The sequence below is a fragment of the Pagrus pagrus genome (genome assembly GCF_965226575.1).
Source record: "Pagrus pagrus genome assembly, chromosome: 23".
Taxonomy (NCBI): Eukaryota; Metazoa; Chordata; class Actinopteri; order Spariformes; family Sparidae; genus Pagrus; species Pagrus pagrus.
The window spans coordinates 6,920,232-6,941,824 of NC_140205.1; the positions used below are offsets into that span (position 1 = coordinate 6,920,232).

The window sequence follows — 21,593 nt, forward strand, 5'->3', positions numbered from 1 at the left end:
GTACTCAAGGAACTTCTGACTGATTATTAAACAGTCTTAATTTTAATACTGTATCCTAAGTCAGCAAATGAGACCATCAATGAGAAGACTGCCTATTTCTATATAGTTATTTAAATATTCTTAATGCCTGTCACCAGGTCGGATAAGTTCATACAATTTAAACAATTTTTAATGGCATTGTGCTGAGATGAGTTGAGGGGTCTGACAGCCTGAGGAGCTGCTCTTCAGTCTGGTCGCACGGCACTAAAAGTGTATTTTGCTTTCGTCCACAGGGGGCGCCAGAATCAACAAGAAATGAAAGCTACCTGTAGCAGCTTTAAAGGGTAACGGCATCAATTTAAGTAGTACATTTTAATGACATTTCTGTATTTTTAGTTTACTTACTCTTGAATTCACTTCACTTGTAATCAAGTATTTTTAAGTTGTGGTTTCAGTACTTTTACTCAATACTGATTTATCAAATATCATCTTTGTGTTTTACCTTTTCTTTTTGTTGTTTATATCCCACATTGTTTTTGTAGTATTTTGCAAAGTCATGTGATGCTTACATTTCCAATGTTCCCACAACTCCTTGAAATCATTTAAATTTGGGAATTTGAGGGCCTTGAAAGTTATTGAAAAGGACAAATAGACATTGGTCATTGAAAGGGCTTAAGCTTATATATTTTGAACTAGAATATCAATGTTTTTGTGAGTGGTTGTGTCTAAACAAGTGTGTATTATTATGTACGTACAGTACATTATCTGTATATGTGTAGGTATTGTGTATATGTACATGTTACAAGTATTTGTTTGAGGGATGATTGTTTGTTTTTTTGGTTATGACATGTTCAGTGCCATGGTATGTTTGGATTGGTGGCCAGGGGGTGATTTGGCCATCTTATGTGATGTTACACGTTACAAGTTACACGTATGTATGAACTGAATATGTTATGTTGTATACATTATTTGTCTGAATGAAAACAAATATTTTCTGACAAAATACAACAACGATTTGAGGAGGAAGCTAGAGACAAATCAGCAAATTCATCATTAATAAAATGATAATAAAATTAGTAAGTTGCTGCTTAAATAAGATAATAAATCAAATAAACTACAAAATATTACATGATTGAGAATTTTATTTGGATACCACAGTTTAAAACCAAGACGGCGTGAGCCATGGCTGATTGGTATAGTAACTTAAACACTACAGTTTGATTTAGTCAAATCAATATCAAAACACTGCAGAAAGCTTTTTGATCTTAGTGTCAATACAAGAAACAAGGAAAATAAAACAAACATATTTTAGTGCTTGTTGAACCACTTCCTTACTTTACCACAACGACTTAGAATCATATTTTAAAGCAGTATGCATGTGGTTAATGTTTCCAACATTTTGCAAACAAGAAATAAAGAAAAATAACACGTTTATATATGTCAGTGCTTAAAATGAAGTCTAAACGTACTGTTAATGAAAATATAAAAAAGTAAAAAAAAACTTAATCAGTAAATGCAGCAACTTAAAGTAACATTTCACTTTCTCACATCAGCGTTCCAGCAAAGGTTTACAGGGATTACATTCAGCAGAAATGTAGTGTTTCTTTCTGGCCATTTAAGTTTCAAAATACAAGTTTGAAATCACCACAGGAAAACCACAGGAAGCAGCATCTCCACAGATAACTGGTGCAGTCAGTTTGGTAGCTCGTTATGTCACAATTTGCGATAAAACCAACAGATGTTACAGCAAAATGAGATTCTTCTTTATACTTCCGACAGGCACAGACGTAAAAAATAAAATCATTTGGCTGCAAAAGCTTTCATGTTCGAGTAGCCGTCAGTTTAAAAACTACACCCTCTCTCCGCTGTAAGTGCAATAATGTTATACGGAAAAGGCGTACCTTACTTTAATTTGAATTACCCTGTGATACATTTGCATGAACAGTCATATCAGCAGGTTTGTCAGACCCATTTTGTTTCCAACATGTTGGAAGAGCTTTTCGATTACAATAACAAAAATAAGGAATAAATGTCACCACATATACAAATATACCACTAATAAGACTATGTTTTAAGAGCTTAAAAAAGTAAAAAGCCATATTTCTTCTGACTTCATTAAGGCCTCATTTTCACTCTTCATCCACTATCAGGAGTTCCTTCTTTTTCTTCCTTCAGCTTCTTTTACATACTCTGTTATGCTGATTTGGCTTTCCTGTCTCGACGACACAGTTATAATAAACACCAAGTCACTGTGGCTCCATGTCCGAGCTCGGGCAGATCTCTCTGGCGCCTTTCCTCTTCCCCCAGTGCAGGTGTCTGTAGATGGAGTCAAACACTGACACTGTGTAGCGTGCAAACAGGCTGGTCCACTTCACCGCATCCACCATCCACTGCACCGTGCGCCCCACGAAGGCCACAAACACTGTGGTGTAGTGTGCCAGCAGCATCAGACTCCTCCCCAGCTGCCTGCCCTGGTTGATGATCAGATTGACTCTTTGATCATGTCCTGCCATCTTCATTGTGTCTTCTTTATGCTTCCAGGTGTAGAAAATCTGTGTATTTTTGGCTTAGGGGCTCATTTTTCGTTTTTTTTAAAAACTTATATTCCTTGCAGATGCTCCCTAGGAAGGAGTCGACGCTTGGGAACTTGCAGACGGTCCCTGACACACGTAGCTCCCCGGCTGTCCAATCAGAGCTCAGGAAGCTCTGTTTCCGGGAATGTTTGGTGATGTGGCTATGCTCTGACATCCATCCGAGGAAATATTTCAGATAAAAAGCGGATACATTTACCTGGGAAGCACTCGCACAGGTGAGTTAAAGGTCCTCTCTTTTGAAAAAGACACCTTTTTGCGGGCTGCACAGCTGAGCTGTCACGCACGGAGGAGAAAACCCCAGCGAGGCAGGCTTTTAGAGAAGCTGTCCTTATTTACGAGTAATCAGCGTTAGCTAGCTAAGTTAGCCTCAGCTAACTTACAGTTCCGTGGGAACTACAGTCCAGAGTAAACACTGGAGGTTTCCACGGACCAGCCCGCTCACGACACCTTTTCTTAATCTCCTAATGTGTCTACTGCTTTTTTAAAATGTCGCCGTCCAGCCGTGTGAAAAGTTTGCCGTCCATTTTCGCGTTAGCTTGCTATAATCTTTGCTGTTCACAAAAAGAGTGACGCAGCCGCAGTGGAGTGTCCGGCGGGCTCGGGAGGAGTCGGTGCTTCCCGGTCCGACTCGGGAGTAAACAGGCTGGGGCTGTCTGCTAATGTGTTGTTCTGGTTTAGAGGAGGAAATGTGAGACATTATCTAAAATATGCTTCAGCAAGCATGGTGGTGCACAACTGTGTGGGTCATAAAAAGCTGCAAATATCCAATTGAAGTAATAAATAAATAAAATGTAATACACTTATATGACCTAATGTACAAGTTAGTCTGCTTATTACACAATTAGTTAGGGATATTGGGATATGGGTGCATATATGCATGTGCATATAAACATCAAATGAAATGTGTTAATAAAATATTCACAAAGCACAAAATGAAGATTCAGATAAGTCACAGAATAAACAAATCAAGTGAAACACTAAAATATCCCATGTCATTTTTAGGAAAAGACCGATGACTGTATCAAAATACTGCTTTTCATTCCATCATTTTTAAATAAGTACTTCCTGCAGAAGTTGGGCAGAAAATATTTATAAATTAAGCTGCAACAACTCATTTCAATTTCGTGTTGTTTAATTGTAAATTAAATTGGGATGAACAGCAGAAGTTTAGTTGGAAGTTTTCAGGAAATGTGTTAAAGAAATTATCAGATATTTATTAACTGTTTGTTGTAAAAAAAAAGATGATTATTGAATAATTGAGGGGTAAATTACAATAAACGTTGAGGTAATTATTGTTGTAATTTGAAGGTTATTGCAAATGTGTTGCTTGGTAATTAACACCTACTTACTATGCGATTTCCGGACCTGTAAAATGAAGTGTTACCCTATTTTGTAATGGGAACCACTGACTGACATTTTCCCCTATTTTCTCACAGTTTACAGCGCAAACAACTAATCGATTAATCTTTAAAATAATCGATTAATCAATACGGTAAATACTTGGTAGTAGCCTTTGACTGCTCGACCAACAGATTCAGCTTTGGTGTAATGTTTCCTGCCTCCGCCTGCTGACACTGTGTACATACAACAGTGTAATACAGTAAATATGCTCGGGACTCTGTGTATATTCACACCTCAGAGGACATGTCATTCAGCATCAGCGTCAGGCAGCACTTCAAGCTGTTCTTGGCAGCGTCTTCGAAGAAGGGCAAGTGCATCATGGACGCAAGACAGGTTTAACTGTAGGCTGCAATTATGCTACTATAAATAAATAAAAAAACCCTGCTTGCAGCTAAAAAAAATACACAGGCTTAACATTGACGGAGGACATTATAGACTGTGTCAACAGCAGAACGGTTTTGATGAATAGGTGTTACGTTTCCACCATTTTATCTACAGCAAACAAAGCAGGGTGTGCGCAGGTGCAGCAAAGGAATGATTTATATGTCACACACATTACTATTGTTGGTTTACACTGAAGCCTCAAAGACTTTGTTATTATTTCCCTCCTTGCAGTGCCGCCTTTATGTTCAGCCGTCTGGCCACGGTCCTCCAGGAGCTCTCTGGAGAGGAGGCCCCAGATGGAGACCCACAGGTGAGATGGCAACACATTCATTAAAGATGAAGAGTTATGTTTCCCCAGCTGTTTAATAAGCATTTGTATATTTTGTGTCTGGTTCAATTTTAACACCCTCAAGAGCTTTTTATCCTCTGAAGATGATGACAGGAAATGTCTGCTTGACTCTCATGTTTTGAAGCAAACAAAGATGATTTCTTTAGGCGTCGTATCTTTACAGAAATAGATCAAAACAAAGAAAACACTCACAGATTAAGTAGTCTTTTTTTATTTATTGTTTTTGTGTATTTATTGGCTGATGAGGGCATCCAGCTGAAACACATTTGTTTTGTTTTTTTGCCAAAAAATAAAAAAGAAGGCTGATTATCTGTGATTGCCGGAGATTTGTTTATCTTGATTGTTCTCCCTATCATGCACCCGATTCATTGTCCAAGTTTCGTAGCAGTGCGCACAGCTTTTTTTCCACATAAACAGGTCAGAGACAGTTGTATCTTCTATTACATACTTCCAGGATATCTAAATATGTGATGCAAGATAAACAAGGAAGGCAAATTCACTCGCTGACTCAAAATGTTGACATAACTCTGACCGTAATCACATCATCAGAGTTGTTTTCTCAGACATAACAAAGACGTTATGTTGCTGTTTTATACAGGTTGAGTTGCACTTACTATGGCAAACAAACTGACTTTATCCGTTTCTGTAACCAGGGCACGCTGGTGCCTCAGCTCCCCGCCGATGAGAGCCAGTCTCCGGTGGAGTCTGAGGCGCCTGAGGAGGTCATGGACAGGCTGGCTCACCTGGAACAACTGGTGGTCCACCTGAAGGAGCTCATCCGAGACAAAGACACCCAGCTCGTCCAGAAGGACACTGAGCTGACCAACAAAGATGCACAGCTGAAGGTATCAAGTCTCTAAAAGTCACTATATTCTTTATGCAAAGTAACGTCTTTCCTGACTGAGCACATATACTTCTTTTGCTTCCTGTCTGCAGAATGACAAAGATGAAGCTGAGGCCCGCTTCACCAAACTCAAACTTCAGGCCAAAGCAAAGATGGCCTCACTCACCAAACAGATAACTGAACTGAAAGGACAGGGAGGTGCAACAGTAAGTCTGATTCATCTTAGTCATGATTGTAGGCTCCACCTCTAGCTCTCTTTTGCGTCTCGCTAACCACAAACTAATAATAAAGCTAGAGCACTCTGGTTTTTTTTTTTTTATCTAACTTGAACATCTGTTTTGTCTGCAGCAGAGTCCAGACAGCTCTTTCACAGGAGCCGATGCTGCAGTCGAGGAGGAGCTCCGGGAACTTAAAAACAAGCTGAGCGAGGAGGAGGCGAACAACAGAGGGCTTCAGGAGCAACTCCAGACCACAGAACAGCTCCTTCAAGAGAAAGAGTCTGCACATGCTGAACAGGTGACGACGCTTTGTCTTGAATTAAGATGTTGAGGTTTCATGACAGAGCTCTTCCTGAATGATTTGGGGTTTTTTTGTTTTCAGTTGCGGAAGCTGCAGGCTGTAGTCTGTGAGAAGGACGTGCGTTTCCAGGAGCAGATCCAGAAACATGAAGAAGAGCTGCTGAGGGTCTCGGCACAGACTCAGAATGATGGCGAGCTTCAGCAGGTACATCCAGCAGTTTTATCAATTAACTGACTCCTAATTTGTGGTTAATTCATTTATAATTCACCAATTCAACCCATAGTCTAAGTGTGTTTCTGACTTTTTCTCGTTTTCATCTCTTTTTATGTTGATTTTAGAGCTGCAACAACACTAAATGTGATTGTCGTTTAATTATTGTCGATTTATATGCTGGTTATTATCTTAATTCATTGTTAGGTTGTGTTTTATTCAGCAGGTGAAGGCCTGATTTCAAAGGTTAGTTTACCCTGAATACGATTTGGTCTTTTTCTTCCTCCTAGGCCCTGAATGCAGCACAGAGGCGCTGTGAGGAGCTCGAGGAGTCCTTAAACTCTCGGTCCCAAGTGCTGGAGATGCTGCAGCAGGAAGTGAGCAGTGCTGACCAGCAGAAACAGGTACAGATCCTGTTGTTCTGGATGCCAATGTGCAGCTACTTAAAGCATGTTGGTTTAGACACTGTTCCACACATTGGCAGATATTTACATATGCTTCACGTCTAATGAAACCTGCTCCTGCTTGATGAAAAGATGACTGCTCAAACAAACACACCCTACATCGTCATTAGTATGCATTGTTTGGCTGAGCCACAAAACACACACCCACTAACATCCTCCTCCTCTCTGCCTCGTTCTCTTTCTGCACAGATCTTGACTGCTCATTTCCGGCAGATGGAGCAGGAGTTGGCCGAGGCCGTTAAGCAGAGGGAGGAGGAGAGGCAGCAGTGGGTCGAACAGTCCAGCAGGGCCGATGCTGAACTCGCAGCCCTCCGAACCAGCCTGGAGGCTTTGGAAAGGCAGAGCATGGAGGTGGCGAGGCAGGAGAGCGAGCTGGCCTCCTTGAGAGAGGCAGAGCATGTTAGTCAGGAGGCTCTGGAGAGCGAGAGGATGGAAGTTGCCAGGTTGGAGAGAGAACTAGCTGTGATGAAAGAGGCTGAGCTTGCAGCCGTCCAAGTGAGCCACGATGCTTCAGAGAGAGACAGGGCGGAAATAGTTCGGCTTGAAAGTGAGCTTGCATCTATGAGGGAGGTAGTCGAGCATGCCAGCCAGGACGCCCCAGAGAGGGAGAAGTCAGAAGTGGAGAAACTAGAGCGAGAGCTGGCTTCACTGAAGGAGGAGCAGGAAGATTCTCAGAGGAAGGGTGAGTTCTTGGCTGAAATATGGAGACAACTTCGTTCTTTGGCTCCAGAAGATGGGCAATCAACAGAGGAGCTCCCCTTCCCTGCTGACTTCTCCCTGGTCCTGGACGCTGTGCAGTCTATCGAGACACAACTGACGAAGCTGAAAGATGAACGCAGTGAGAGTGAGGAACATTGTGCCGAGCTCACCCACACCATGGAAACCCTTCAGGGTAAGAAAATGTGCCTGGGTTTTATCTTTTCATGAAATTCAGTGTGTTAATCCCAACCCTTCAGTATTATATTATATGATGAGATATTTTATGATGAATCTCTGATTTTCAGAACAACTAGACAGAAAAAACACAGAACAGGAGGAAACCGCTGCCAAGATACAAGAGCTGGAGCAGCAAATCGTCACGGTCAGTGCCAAGAGGAACTCATTTGCACCTGGTATTAACATATCATCTGTCTCTGGATGCATTATCTGGATGATGCCGTCCGATCCAAGAGCCTTTGTATTGTCTGTTGGGATTTAAATCTTGATTCTGCCTGCGATGTGACGAGATCTCACTATGTAAATAAGTTAGGCAGAGCTTGTGGACTCTTCAACAAACACGGTGCACCTGAGGTCAGAGGAACCAGCTGCTGCTGTCCGTCACTTACTGTCCTTTGATTTTTTAAGATATTATGCTTTAAAAGCATAACTTCCACACGAGTAAAAGAAAGTGTGTACTTTTGCCACCTCTGCATAAAACCTTCCTCTGCACAGGACCACATATATATATACTACATACCTTTATAAGTAACCTGGATTTGTTCAAAAAAGTCTTAAATTTGGTTAAAATGTCTTGAAACGTTTAAAAAAATATTAAATTGTTCACCCTGCATTCATCACTTAGACTTCTAGCTACTACTTGGAGTTATTAGCTAGAAGAATGTGGTCATACTGTACAGACTACATTCTCACCTGGCTGAGATTTTACAAATGAGGCAAATCACCTCCAAATGTGGTCTAGAGATCTAGATCTCAAACTGTGGTACCGAGGACCTTCGATGATACCCAGAGGAATCCAACGTATGTCTTTTAAAGTTAATTTAAAAATATAAAATGCCATCAACATGCAGTTGAATTTCAAATTAAAGTACTTAAAATGAAATATTTTTAGTAAGTTTTGTCTTTCCTCTAATATGATTGTATTTGTAGTCACTTCATGCACGTCGCATACGTCTTAATTCAAACTGTGACGGCACGATAGCAAGCTGCGGTAAAATGAGAGGTTCAAAAACACTATAAACATGGCTCCAAACGGGAACTGAACTGACAATGACAACACTTAACTGAGTGCTAGTGGCTACTTGCAGTAAGCTGAACAGAGTACACCAACACTCCTGTGTTGTAGGTATGTTGGTCATAATTGTGGTACCTGATCATTTTCAAGGTGGTACACGATGTTAAAAGTTGGAGAAACACAAGTCCAGATGATTCACATTCCTATCACAATGCGAATGAAATCTTGAAGTTGTTTTGGGGATCATTACCTGCTTGACACCGGATGAAAGCAGCTTATTTTTCTTGAGATATAAACTTCAAAAGGAATTCTTAAATAGCTCTGAAATATTCTGTAAGTTTTATCATCTCTGCGAGGCTTTAACTTCAAAGTCTCTCAGTGCCTTTGTAACGTCTCTCCGTCTCTGTTTTTATGATTAAAAAAAGGTATTGAAGTAGAAGATATGTAGCTTAGTGTAAGCTCAAGAATAAGAACTTTTAATTATTTAATTTAAAGTAGTTTTGTCTACAAAGCCAGACAGCCTTTTCATGAGCACTTTTCCTCTTTCACTTAAATAAAGTTTGCGGAGTCAACTTTTGTTTTGAGAGCAGGGCGGTCGGACTGGTCTCGTCCTCTACACCTGGCTCAGAGACACAAGCGGTGTCTGGCCAGGTGTCCCAGACAGGACAGGAGCAGGGTCATAGACAGTACTTAATACAGTACAACACTTCAACTCGCTGTGAGGAAGCACGTCTAATCCCTTCTGCACTGATCCGCTGTCATACCTGACCTTCACCTAACACTACAGCCGTGTCTGCAGCTGATAGAGATTTAAATTGTTAGTGTCACCATATTGAGTTTTTTAAAGTGTCATTCCTCCTTTTTCTTCTAGTGGATGATTAAATAAATGATCAAAAAGTTTCAATCCTGCCAGTTCTCATTTTCTGTGTCTGTCTGTTTCAGATGTCTGAAAGAGATGACGTGACTGAACCATCAGCAGAGGATTCATCTGAAGCTGAAGCTAAAAAAGGTACAAAAACAGGATATCACTCCCAAAATAATATTCATACGTTACATCAAAACAATCAAACCCTTCAATGTTCACACAGACGGTAAAAAGGAATTTTGCTCTGCTTGTCAAAGACAATTAATCTGTAAATAAAATTAACCATCAGTTGCAGCCATATTATGCTTTTTTACAGATGAAGCTACCCGCCAGTATAAAGTTCTTACCAGCTGCAACTTCTAAGTGATCCCTTCACACTGATGCATCAATAGTTTTAATTTAATTACATAATATAAATATTGTTGTGGTGCTTCTACTTACGAGACAAGCCAAGTCAGCCTGTGGCCAAGTAGTTTCCCTACAAGTGAAAAAGTTTTGGCACCACTGCTCTGCTTTTAAATCAATTCTGGGTGCTGTGAAGGTGTTTTCAGCTGTCAAACAGTGTGAGAGGAAAAGTTTACAAAGTCATACTTCAGGACATCATCCTGTCTTTGTTTTATTTTTATTATTTTTTGTGCAGTGTGTTCATGTGCAGAAGTCTTCAACTAGACCGACCAAGATAATAAAAATAGTTCATTCTGTTTCCGGGATTGATTTTGTTTAGTTAAATATTACATTTCTAAATGACAAGCTCTCAGAATGAACTTTGATCTGTTGTGTATCTGAGCAGCACAAACCCTCTTCTGAAGCTTTTGTTGTTAGATGAGACATTTTTACTTGATGAGTTATTACTTGTTACGTAAAGTAATTGTTAGGCTGTATGGATTAGAGTTGGGGTGGTTTGTTTTCTCCCTTTGATCAACCTGCAACAACTTTAAATAGATAACCACTAACAGGCTCTTAGGAGCCAAACAGCGAGACAAAGAACAACAAAACTGTCTCCTTCCACTATTCAGAGTGTTTTTTCTATTATCTTCAGATTGCAGAAAAGTACACTACAAGTCTGTAATACGAAAAGGTTTGGATTTAAAATGCGAGACAACATTATTTCTTCCAGCATCTATTTTTAAAACATCTCATTTTACAATCTTCTGCTTGACTTGAGATATTTCTGATTGGTTATGAATTAAACGTGTGATCATATGCCAAAACACTTTAATCCACTTGAAAGGAAACTTTCTGATGCAGTCACAGGACACAGAAAACCAAATTCCCTGTTTTAGTTTAATTTCGATTTATCAGGTTGCACAGTAAAACAAAACAGCAGAAACACAGCAACAAAATAAAAGAAACAGATTGTGCAGGATTCAAAAAACCCTGAGAGGCTTAGAGAAGGAATCTCCCCTCAGTACGCATTACGAGCAAATACAGAAGTCCAAAATGTGTTTTTCTAATTACATACTCTACTTTGTTGTCTTACAGCTCACATCGTTGAACTGGAGCAGCAGCTGTTAGAAAAAGACAACGAGCTGGCCGCCTTACAGGAGTCTCTCAGACTGGCTAAAGAGCAGATCTCCAGTGGGGTTGCATCCTGTGAGAACGATGATCAAACTCCAGATCAGGCTCAGGACGCCAGCACGCCCTCACGTGACAGCTCTGCAGCCCTCACTGACTTCATGGAGGACACACAAGACGAGGAGACCACTTTAGTTGCTGAAGACACCTCGGTCATCTCCATTCCTGCTGATAATGAGAGCAGCCCAGAGCTTATTGGACACCAGTCTGAATCCCCAGAAGAATCCAAAGGGACCTCCTCGGATGAGATGGTTGCCAGTTCAGATTCAGAGGTGGCCCACAGCAGCTGGACCCTCCTGGAAGCTATGAATCAAGATGGAGGCCAGGAGTGGCCATCCTTAATGCAGGACTTTGGCCAGATGCAGCTGCAGTCGTCGTGGGAGGCAACGAGCATGGAGTCGGAGACCTCCACAGTTCAAGTCGAGTCCTCCTCTGTCATCATCCGAGAGTCGGTACAAGTTCATGTAACTCACCAGAGTTCTTCCTCCACAGATGGAAACGAACCCTCTGGTCAGGTCTTCGCTCAGGCGTTAGCTGAGGAGCTTCAGAAGAGGTACAGCGAGCTTTTGGCTGAACTGCAGAGGCTCAGAGACGCAGCAGCAGAGTCACAGGAGAAAATCAAGAGCCTGGAAGAAGACACACAGTCTCTCAATGCTGCCAGAGAAGAGGCCGAGTTAAAGGTGAATCATTTTGCAGAGGAGCTTCAATCAGCCAGAGAGGAGGTGGACAAGCTTTCCCAGCAGGGCAGCTCTGTGGTGGATAAACACAGCGTAGAAATGCAGCTTCTAGAAGAACAGATAGAAATTTTAACCACTCAAAGTAACGCAAAGGAGGAGAAGATCCAGGCCCTGCAGGCAGATCTGGAAATGGCCCGTGAAGCTTTCACTGAGCAGCAGGGACAGTTCAGGATGCTGAGTGTTCAGCTGGAGGACAGAGAGCTCCTCTCCTCTGAGCTTGAAAGGAGGCTTCGAGAAATGGAAAACAGCATGTTGGAATACTCTCAGACGTCAGAGATCAACAATGACACTTTGTCCAAGAAGGACTCAGAGATCAGCGAGCTGCACCTTCGTCTCAGCCAAAAGGAGCAAGAGGTGATGGAGCTCAGTGACAGCATGTCCGCTAAACTCCTCCAGGCAGAAGAAGAGAAGTTCCAGACAGACAGAGAAGTCAATAAACTGAAAGAGCAGATAGTGGAACTGGAGAAAGTCAAAGATGAGAAAGATAATGTTAGTAGTGAAGACTCAGCTGCTCATGAAGACGATGAACTTGCTAGTTTGCGAAAAGAGAAAGGAGTGCTCGAAAGCCAACTGATGACCACAAAGAAGAAGCTGCAGGCTGCTCTTGTGCAACGCAAAGAGCTCATGAAGAAAGTTGCTGATTTTGAGATCGAAGCAAAGAAATGGAAAGAGCAAAAGGTAGAAACTCCAGAGGTAGAACAATCTAGAGGACCTGAGATTGAAGAAATGGAGGCTAAACTCATCGAACTGGAGCAAGCTCTAAGATCCAAAGAAGAGACAGTTGAGACTCTTGAGCAGAGGATCAGCCAGCAGGATCAAGCTCTCACCGAGGCGCTTGCTCTGAATGAAAAGCTAAGCGAAGAGGCTGAACACTCTCAGCAGGCCGACACTTCATCTGAAACAACTGTGTTACAATCCCAAGTGACTTCTCTTGAAGCCGAGTGTGAAACCCTTCAGAAGAAAGTTCAGGAGGCCCAAGAGTCTCGCAAGGAGACCATCCGCAAAGCAAAAGAGAAAGATAGGCACCACCGTGAGCAGCTGAAGCAGCAGAAAGAAGAATACAGCGATCTGATGGAGCGTTTTGAGCTGCAGAGCGACGAGCGAGAAGTTCTTCTGACTAAACTGAGAGAGTTCGAAGAAAAAAGGGAGGAAGTGCCTCACCAAGAGGGCAAGCAACTGGCTGAAAAGTTGGAAAAGCAAGCAGCAGGTGACTGGGTCCAGGAGGATTGGGTGGATTTTGCTTCATCTGAGGCGGATTCATCACAACCACAATCCAGCGATCCAATTCGGCCTCCTGCAGAGAAGTCTGACGTTCTTTCTGCACAAATGGAGGAATCTCTGAAAGCTCTCACTGAAGAGATCCAAACTGTGCGGATTGCTAACGCAGAGCTAGAGAAGCAGCTGCAGGAAACCCAAGCCAGTTTGTCGCAGAAGGAGGCTGAAGTTTTGGAAGTGGGCGAAGAGCTAAAAGCACTGCGAGAAAAGGAAAGACAGATCGATGCACTCTCAGATGAAATTAATGATCTTCGAGAAAAGCATCGCCAAGCAGAGTCTTACGCTGAATCCTTGAAAGCAGAGATGGAAGCTGCAGCCGACGCAGCGTCTGCCGATTCTACATCCTGCATTGCAAGTCTTCAGGCTGAAGTGGAAGACTTCAAGCAGTTCCTCGACAATAAGAACCATGAAATCATGGAGCTGAGTCAGCAGCTCAGCGAGCAGAACTCTCTCATACACTCAATGCAGGACACAGTGTCTGAGAAGGATCAGCTAATATCTTCTTTACAGGAAGAACTGAAGGCTGAGCAAGAAAAAACCCAAAGGTTGGAGGTTGATGTTCCACAGAAGCAAGAGGAGGAAAAAGACAGCGAGGCGAAGATCCAGCAGCTTCAGCGGAAGCTTCAGGCTGCTCTGATCTCACGCAAAGATGCTTTAAAAGAAAACAAAACCCAGAAGGAACAACTGGCTTCAACTGAGAAGCTCATAGCTGAACTGCAGCAGAAAATGGAGTCAGCCGAGGATGAGCTGGAGAAGCTCAGAGCGGAAAAAGTGAAACTGATTGATGAGGTTGACCGGACGTTACTGGAAAACGAAAGCTTAGGCTCATCCTGCGAGAGCCTCAAACTGGCCATGGAGGGCATACTGAACGAGAAAGACGCCTGTAAGAGAGAAGTGGAGCTGGCGAAAGAAGAGGCCGCGAGAACATGCAAAGAATGGGAGGAAAAGGTTCAAAGCATGAAGGATGAGTACGAGACTCTGCTCAAGTCGTACGAGAACGTGAGCGACGAGGCAGAGCGAGTGAGGCGAGTCCTGGAGGCCGCCAGGCAGGAGAGGCAAGAGCTCTCAGCCAAGGTGAGGACGCACGAGGCTGCCAGACAGGAAGCTGAAAGGCAGGCAGAAGAGGCGCAGAAAGAGGTGGATTCAGTGAAAGACAAAATGAGAAAGTTTGCCAAAACAAAGCAGCACAAAATACTGGATTTAGAGGAGGAGAACGAGAGACTGAAAGAGATGCAGGAAAGGACTGGAACAAAACGAGAGAGCAGGGTTCTCAATGCTGAAGTTGACAGACTTCAAGATGAGCTGGGAGCTTTGAAAGCAGAGTTGGACGCTGCAGTGGCTGAACGAGACTCTTTAGGGCAGCAGGTTGAAGAGTTGAAGGAACAACTTGCACAAACAGGAGAGAAAGAGGACAATGTAGTTGAGGCTACTCTTCTTGGCTCTGCAGCTGTTGTAGAAGAGGTTATCACCGCTCAGAAATCAGACATAGTCATGACCAGAGCAGAGCCTGTTGAGAGTCAGAATGAAGACAAAGGAGAGGAGACGCCAGCTGATGAAATAGCTGCAGTGCATGCACCAGAAACACATTTACAACCTCCCGAGGAAGAAGAAAAAGCAGAAATGACTGCTCAAGTTTTATTGGAGGATAAAATGAGGGAGATGGAGGCAGCTGTCAATGCGGAGAGGGAGCTGTGGCAGCAGCAGGAGGCTGAACTCAAAGCTCAACTGGCCTCTTTTGAGCGAGATCTTCAGGAGGGCAAAGAGAAGGAGAGCCTTGTGGCCTCTTTGGAGAAATGCCTCCAAGAGAGCAAAGAGAGAGAAAAGAGTCTGATTGAAGAGGGTTCAAAGAGGGAAGCCCAGTTTAAGGAGCTCCTAAGAAGCCTGGAAACTGAGAAGGATAACGTGGAGGAGCGCCTGATGAACCAGTTAGCTCAGCTCAACGGGAGCATTGCCGGCTATCAGCAAGAGGCAGCAGACAATCGGGAGCACCTCGCTGAGCTGCAGCGAGAGCTGGAGAGGTTGGAGAGGGAGCGAGCCGAGCTCGAAGCCGCGGCTCAGAGTGAGAGTGATCGGGCTGCCAGGCTGGAGGAGGACATGAGGCAAGCCCAGAGAGAAAGAGCCGAAGCTGAAGCAGAGTCCGGTAAGCAGAGGGAGCTGGAGCAACAGCTGAGGTCTGCACAGAGGGTGAGGGAAGGCAGCCAGAGCAGAGCACGTCAGCTGGAGGAACTGCTGAGGGAGAAGCAGCTGGAGGTCCGTCAGCTGCAGAAGGACTGCATCAAGTACCAGGAGAGAATCAGTGAACTGGGAAGAGAAGCTAAAGCGCTGCAGCTCAGCCACGATGAGCTCCAGAAGAAACTAGAACAATCCCAGGTGGAGACTTCCAAAACTGTAGAAGACCTGAAAAGGACTGAAGCAGAGTTGGCGAGCTGCAAATCCCAGCTGGATGAAGCCCAGAAGCAGGCGGGCGACGCTTTAGCTGAGAAGGCAGACCTTGAACAGAATGCCCAAAAGAAAGAGGCCGCAATGAAAGCAGAAGCAGAGCAAACCCTCGACTCTGTGAGATTCAGGCTGGGAGCCGAGCTCAAGGAGATGGAGCTGAGACTGGATGAAGCGTACAGCGACAGGGACAAAGAAGAGGAAGCCACTCTGGAGGCCAGAGAGATCGCAGAAGCAGCTGAGAGACGGGCTCAGGAGACACAAGCTCGTCTGGACGAGTCTCTGGCCAGGTTAGCTGCCTTCTCGCGCTGCATGTCCTCACTGCAAGACGACCGGGACAGAGTGTTGGATGAGGCCCGACAGTGGGAGACTCGCTTTAATGATGCTCTGCAGGGTAAGGAGGCTGAAATTCGGGGGGCAGAATCACGAGCCAAGGACCTGGCAGAACAGCTTCAGAAAGAATCTACACTGAAAGAGGAGCTTCAGCTTTCAGTCGAGAGGTAAAACACATCTTTTTTATTGTCTTATTTCAATGTTTTCTTTTATTTCTCAAAACTTACACGATTTTTTTTCATCCAGACTCCAGAAAGCAGACAAAGATTTGCAGCTGAGACTGGAAGAAGAGATAAAGAAGGTCACAGAGAGCCAAGCTGCCCTCGAGGAGGAGAAGAGCAAACTTCAGCAAACTACAACCGAGCTGCAGTCTGCACAAAACGAAGCCCATGCCCTGAAAAATGAGGTGGAGAGTCTCCTTCAGAGGACCAGAGCTCTGGAGGAGGCCGTGAGTCGGCTGCAGGGTGAGGTCGACCAGGCCAGGACTGAGCTGAGAGAGAGGGAGGCAGAAGAGAGGCGGCTGTGTCTGAACGTAGAGCAACTGGAGACAGACCTGCGATCCTCTAAAGCCTTGACAGAGAGTCTGCAGACTGAGTTGCATGAGAAGGAGAGGAGAGAAGTGGAAATGCTGGGGGAGAAGGAGCAAGCTGTTACTGAGGTATGAACATGTTGTTCATTGATGTTTGCTGAGAAATCAATTGGAAAACATGAGATGTTCTTAACAAATGTGTGTTTTGTTTCACAGGCTGCAGAGGAGGCAAGAAAGGAGGGTGAAAGCAGGGCGAAGGGAGCCGAGGAGGAGCTGGAGCAGAGACGAGGAGAACTTCGGGATCTGGAAGAAAAACTGCGAAAGGCAGAGGAAGAGAGCAACAACAGAAAAGCCAGACTGGACTCTTTCATGAAGGCCATGGGCTCCCTGCAGGACGACAGAGACAGAGTCCTCAACATGTACAAGCAACTGGAGGAGAAACACCTGCAGGTAATGTTCAAAAACCTAAAGCTTCTAATATTTGTAGAGTTTGTTTTAGCGTCCAGTATAATATTTGTGTTGTGTCCCAGGTGATGATGGAGAAGGACACTCTGATCCAAGAGGCGGCAGGTGAGAACAACAGCCTGAAGGAGGAGCTGCGCTCTCTGCTGGTCCAGAGAGACGACCTGTACGCTGAAAAGGCCAAGCTGTCTGCTCAGCTTCACGGCTACCGTGATGAACTTAACCAAGTTCTGAGCATGAAGGACTCCCAACACAAACAGCTCCTGGCAGCTCAGCGAGCACGTATCTCTACTCTTGAAAGGGAACGTGAGGAATTGGAGAGTCAGTTACAGAGTGTTAGCAAAGCCAGGGAGACAGAAGCAGAAGCAGGCAGAGTGGAAAGGGAGACTCTTAGCCAGGCTGTTGAGTCTACAACAGCAGCAAAGGTCATTGATGCTCCTGGCGCAGAGGTGGAGAAGCTGAGGGAGCAGCTGCAAGCAGCGAGAGAACAAGTGGAGGCTTTGGAGGAGACTCTACAGAAGGAGAGGCAAGAGCAAGAGAGCAGGGGCAAAGAGCTAGCTGAGCTGCAATGGGAGGGAGGTGTAATGAGGACCGAGTCAGAGAGCGCTCAGGAAAGGGTGGCAGAGCTGGCCCGAGACTTACTGGTTGTTGAACAGAAGCTGTTGGAGGAGAAAGAGGCCACAACGCAGCTCAGAGCGGAGAACCAGTCGTTCTCTAAAGCCATGGCCTCTCTCCAGGACAGCAGGGACGAGGCCGTGAACAAAGCCCAGGAAATTAGTCTGAAGCTGGAAGAGATGAGCAAGGCAGGTGTCCACGCAGTGCACAGCAGCCCGGGAGGCTCCACCGGAGAAGTGTGGGGGCTGAAGAACGCACTGCAAGCCCTGCAGAATGACAGGGAGAGACTGGTGAGTAACGTGTCTGACAAGAGATGTAAATATTCAAATAATGAATAATATCATTAACGATGTGAACTGTTAAACTATTTTGTGGATTTTCATCGATATCTACAGTATTTCAGCATATTCTTTGCCTTTCTTTTGCTTTGTGTGCAGCTGGAGCAGCTTCAAACGCAGGCGTCAGAGCTCAAGAAGCAGAAGTCAGAGCTGGCTCGACTGGGAGCAGGAGAGCTGATTAAAGTCAGCCAGGAGCTGTTTGAGGAGAAAAAGAAGAACGAAGACATGCTGAGTGTCTTAATGCAGCTGGAGAATGTGGTGGAAATGGGCAAGCAGGAAATAGAAACTCTCAGGTAAAGCGCAGAGCCAGTGTTTTATCGTCGTTGTTATCCTCAATATGGAGAAAGAAAAGAGGAAAAAGAAAAGTTGGTGTGTCTTGTGTGTTTGGTAGACTGGAGCGTATAGACTGGATGGCTCAAGCAGAGCAGCTGAAGCAGCAGACCCTCACCACGCTCTCAGACAGGGACCAACAACTGCGGCAGCTCAACGCCATGCTGGAGGAAGCTCGCACACATAAGCCCAAACTTGAGCAGGAACGGTATCAGAGAGAGGTACGGGTCTGAACACATGCTTTAAGTCAGTGTTTTCCAACATTTTCAAAATGGATCAAAATCTCCTTGTGAGTCCTTGTCAGGGGTTGTGGACATGAGTTGTAAGCTAAGAGGAATTTCTTTATCTTTTATTTTCACATCTCACCACATAGAGAATAAATAATTGGGCCTGAAGTGGTGTTAGACATATTTTACCTTGATCCAAAGCTGTTCAGAATCTTTCAGAAGTTTGGCTCTCAGAGGGCATAATAAAAACTCAAAAATCGACCAGGTGAGACTGGATAAGGATGTTGTACATGCTGTTATTTTTCTAAAATGTCATTATGTTCTCACAGGGCACAGAGGAAATGCACAGCGCACCTGGAGCCCCACAAGAGCGAAGTAGCCAGCTAGACAGCCACGCCTACATAGCTGAGGTCAAAGAGCTACAGAGAAGGTATACAAAAGGTCCAGAAATAAAACTGGTTTGGTAAAACATATGGATACTAACTGGTGTTTAATTCTTTCACATCAGGCTGGATGAAGAGATGCATCAGAGGGTGGCTGCTGAGGAGCAGCTACTGGACACACAGGATCGACTCAAACGGTATGAAATGTGACACAAACTGAGCTCACGCATCCACATCAAAAGTTAATGGGGTCTATTGTGGGCCGAGACCTGTCCTCCATCCAAGTTTCATGCAAATCCGTTCAGAAGTTTTAGTGTAATGCTGATCACAAACCAACACACCAACCAAGACATAGCACCGGTGAAAACATAACCTCTTTTGCTGAGGTAGTTAACTGTTTCAGCTCTTAAATACACACCGCACATAATAAAACTACAACATTAGTTTATGTTTCATGTTGTTTTATGTTTCTCTTCTGTATGTTAATGGTTTCAAGTGCATGTAAACTCTGTTAGTGCTGATAAACGTATTCAATCGACAACATGTGATGGCTAACATCTGTTTTCATTGTTATTGTCAGTCATAGCCAGGCTAAATGGCACTCTGCACAAGAAGAGGATCAGTCGGAGACCGCTGTTTTCATCGAGCCGCCGGAAGGAGCCGTCACTCGGGTAAGGCTCCACTAATGTGCTGCACCGCCTCATTTGTCATCGTAATATCTGCAGTAATGAAGACTTATGAGCTGAATGTTTCCTGTACCCTTGCAGACTCGGAGAGGTGGCCCGGGTTTGATGAGGATGCTCCGAGTGGCCTTCTGCTCCCGTCAGCGCACCCCTCTGCTGCTCAGCCTCTATCTGCTCACTGTGCACGTCCTGCTGCTGCTGTGTATGGGCGGATACCTTTGAAAACCAGCTCCCTTTATAAACAGAGAGAGAGGAGGGGAAAGAAAATGGTGACACAAAGCTGACCCAAGCCATCAATATGTTTTATATTGTTACATGTAATAACTTATATCTACACACAGACATTGCACTTTAAAGGACGTAATCTTTTAGCCAAAGTATGTGGATTTATAAAGGAAGCTGGTGTCACTGATTTTAGTTGTGTTGCTATTGTATGAGTTAGACGGTGTATGATACGTTTTCCAAGCAGAGAGGACATAAAGGGACATGGTTTAATTTTAAGTAGATTCGTAATCAAGTGTTTCAGCAGATTCTTCACGTGCCTTTAGATTCGGATATAAAAGGGTCACTTTATGTTAGGGGACTACGCTAACACATGGCGCTGAAGCCAGCAGATGTGTTAGCTTAGCATTCAAGACAGGAAACAGCCAAATATGACTAAATCCGTCCAATGTAATTTGTAAACTTGTCAACTAATCAAGACAGTATAGAAAAACGACAAGATTGCGCTTTATGAGGGTTATGTGTAGGCGGTATAATCTGTGACTGGAGTATATTTTGGCTCTGAGAAGTCGTCAGGAAACCAGCGGAGAGACTAGGAAGTTAGTTTTTTCGGCCTCAAGTTCAACACCCAACAACCGTGGATGTATTATAAGATTTGGATACCGAATCCAAATTTGCTGCCGACACTTAAAAGAAGATTAAACAAACAAAATATGTTAATAAATGAGCTTCAGAGGCGCTGGCAGATTTTGTTACAGTTTGTGAACGCCAGGCTAGTTTCCCCTTTTCTAGTGTGGCTGCTAACGGTTGACGATAAGCTAAGCGAACCGACTAGGCTAGTTTACCCTTTTCCAGTCTTTGTGCTAAGCTAAGCTAACTGGCTGCTTGCAGTAGACAGATATGAGAGTTTTCTTAATCACTTAGTCTAATGTTTAAACGTCTCCAGAGAGCAAGTGAGCATAGTTCCCAATATGTTGAACTTTTGTTTGGATGGCTTGAGGTTCAGGTGTCGTCTCTTCCTCTTCTGCTCATTTCATGCACAAAAACGGAGCACAGTGCAATTTCTGTTCTTACACATTCCTGTTGTGTGTTTTCCTTTCCAATTTCCTCTTATATATAAATCACATTCTGAGAAAAGGAGCATTATATTGAAATTTGTACATACGTACATGTATTATCAGCTGGATGAGGGTTTTCCCTCTGACAAATCTCTGTCCATGCTTCTGTTGCACACTTTTAAACTTTACTCTGTAGTTTTTATGGCAGGTGAAGTTGCCATCCGGGTGCAATGTTTTACCACCGTGTGGATTCATTCCAGAGGAGAAAGACTGCTGTGTTTTCTAATGATATCCATCCCATTATTGACTACTCAGATGTAGCATAATTTATTGTCCAAGAGTTTTACACTACCTACATGTAAAATGATATCATCCTCTTGATTATTGTTTATTTAATGGCTCACTGTCGGTGAAATGAAACCTCTGTACTCAACTTCTCTTCACATACATGTTCTTCTTCACATCTTACACCTACTGAAATGTACTTTTAATGTAAATAACTTAAAAAGGGCTGTATAGAAAACTAAACTGTAATAAAAGTGTTGGTGGTTTAGATCAGGGACTCATCTTGTCAAGCATTAATTATTTGTGTGTCTGTTTATAAAACAGACATTAGGACCTTATTGACTCATATTAGGACTTTTGTTTCTTTTGTTGAAATTCAGCACATAAAAACACGTTTTGTCCTATTGTTTGTGAAGTCATTAAAAATAAATGGGTTATTATTAATCAGTGATTTTGCTGTTTGAGCAAACATTTTTGAATAGACAGCCTGTTGACCTAGTCATGCTTGTTATTATTGAGAGCCCTTCATCACAGCTTCTTGCAGT

The 21,593-nt window shown here is 43.7% G+C and overlaps 1 protein-coding gene across 4 annotated transcripts; it reads left to right on the forward strand.

The window, feature by feature from the left end:
• Positions 1-1,109: 1,109 nt before the first annotated feature.
• golgb1 (golgin B1) lies at positions 1,110-21,325 on the forward strand. Of its 4 annotated transcripts, none has more exons than XM_084345613.1 (20): positions 1,110-2,788; positions 4,590-4,668; positions 5,361-5,552; positions 5,644-5,757; positions 5,900-6,067; positions 6,152-6,274; positions 6,571-6,684; positions 6,934-7,636; positions 7,749-7,825; positions 9,638-9,704; positions 11,043-16,083; positions 16,163-16,574; positions 16,662-16,895; positions 16,976-17,812; positions 17,960-18,153; positions 18,252-18,411; positions 18,747-18,847; positions 18,926-18,997; positions 19,381-19,471; positions 19,568-21,325. In XM_084345613.1, exons 2-20 carry the CDS (start codon positions 4,600-4,602, stop codon positions 19,703-19,705), a joined length of 8,907 nt encoding a protein of 2,968 aa, XP_084201739.1. In that variant the 5' UTR covers positions 1,110-2,788; positions 4,590-4,599; the 3' UTR covers positions 19,706-21,325. The 4 variants fall into 4 exon arrangements, with proteins under 4 accessions (XP_084201739.1, XP_084201741.1, XP_084201740.1 ...); XM_084345615.1 differs by having other exon boundaries at positions 19,387-19,471; XM_084345614.1 differs by having other exon boundaries at positions 5,903-6,067.
• The last annotated feature ends 268 nt before the right edge of the window (positions 21,326-21,593 follow it).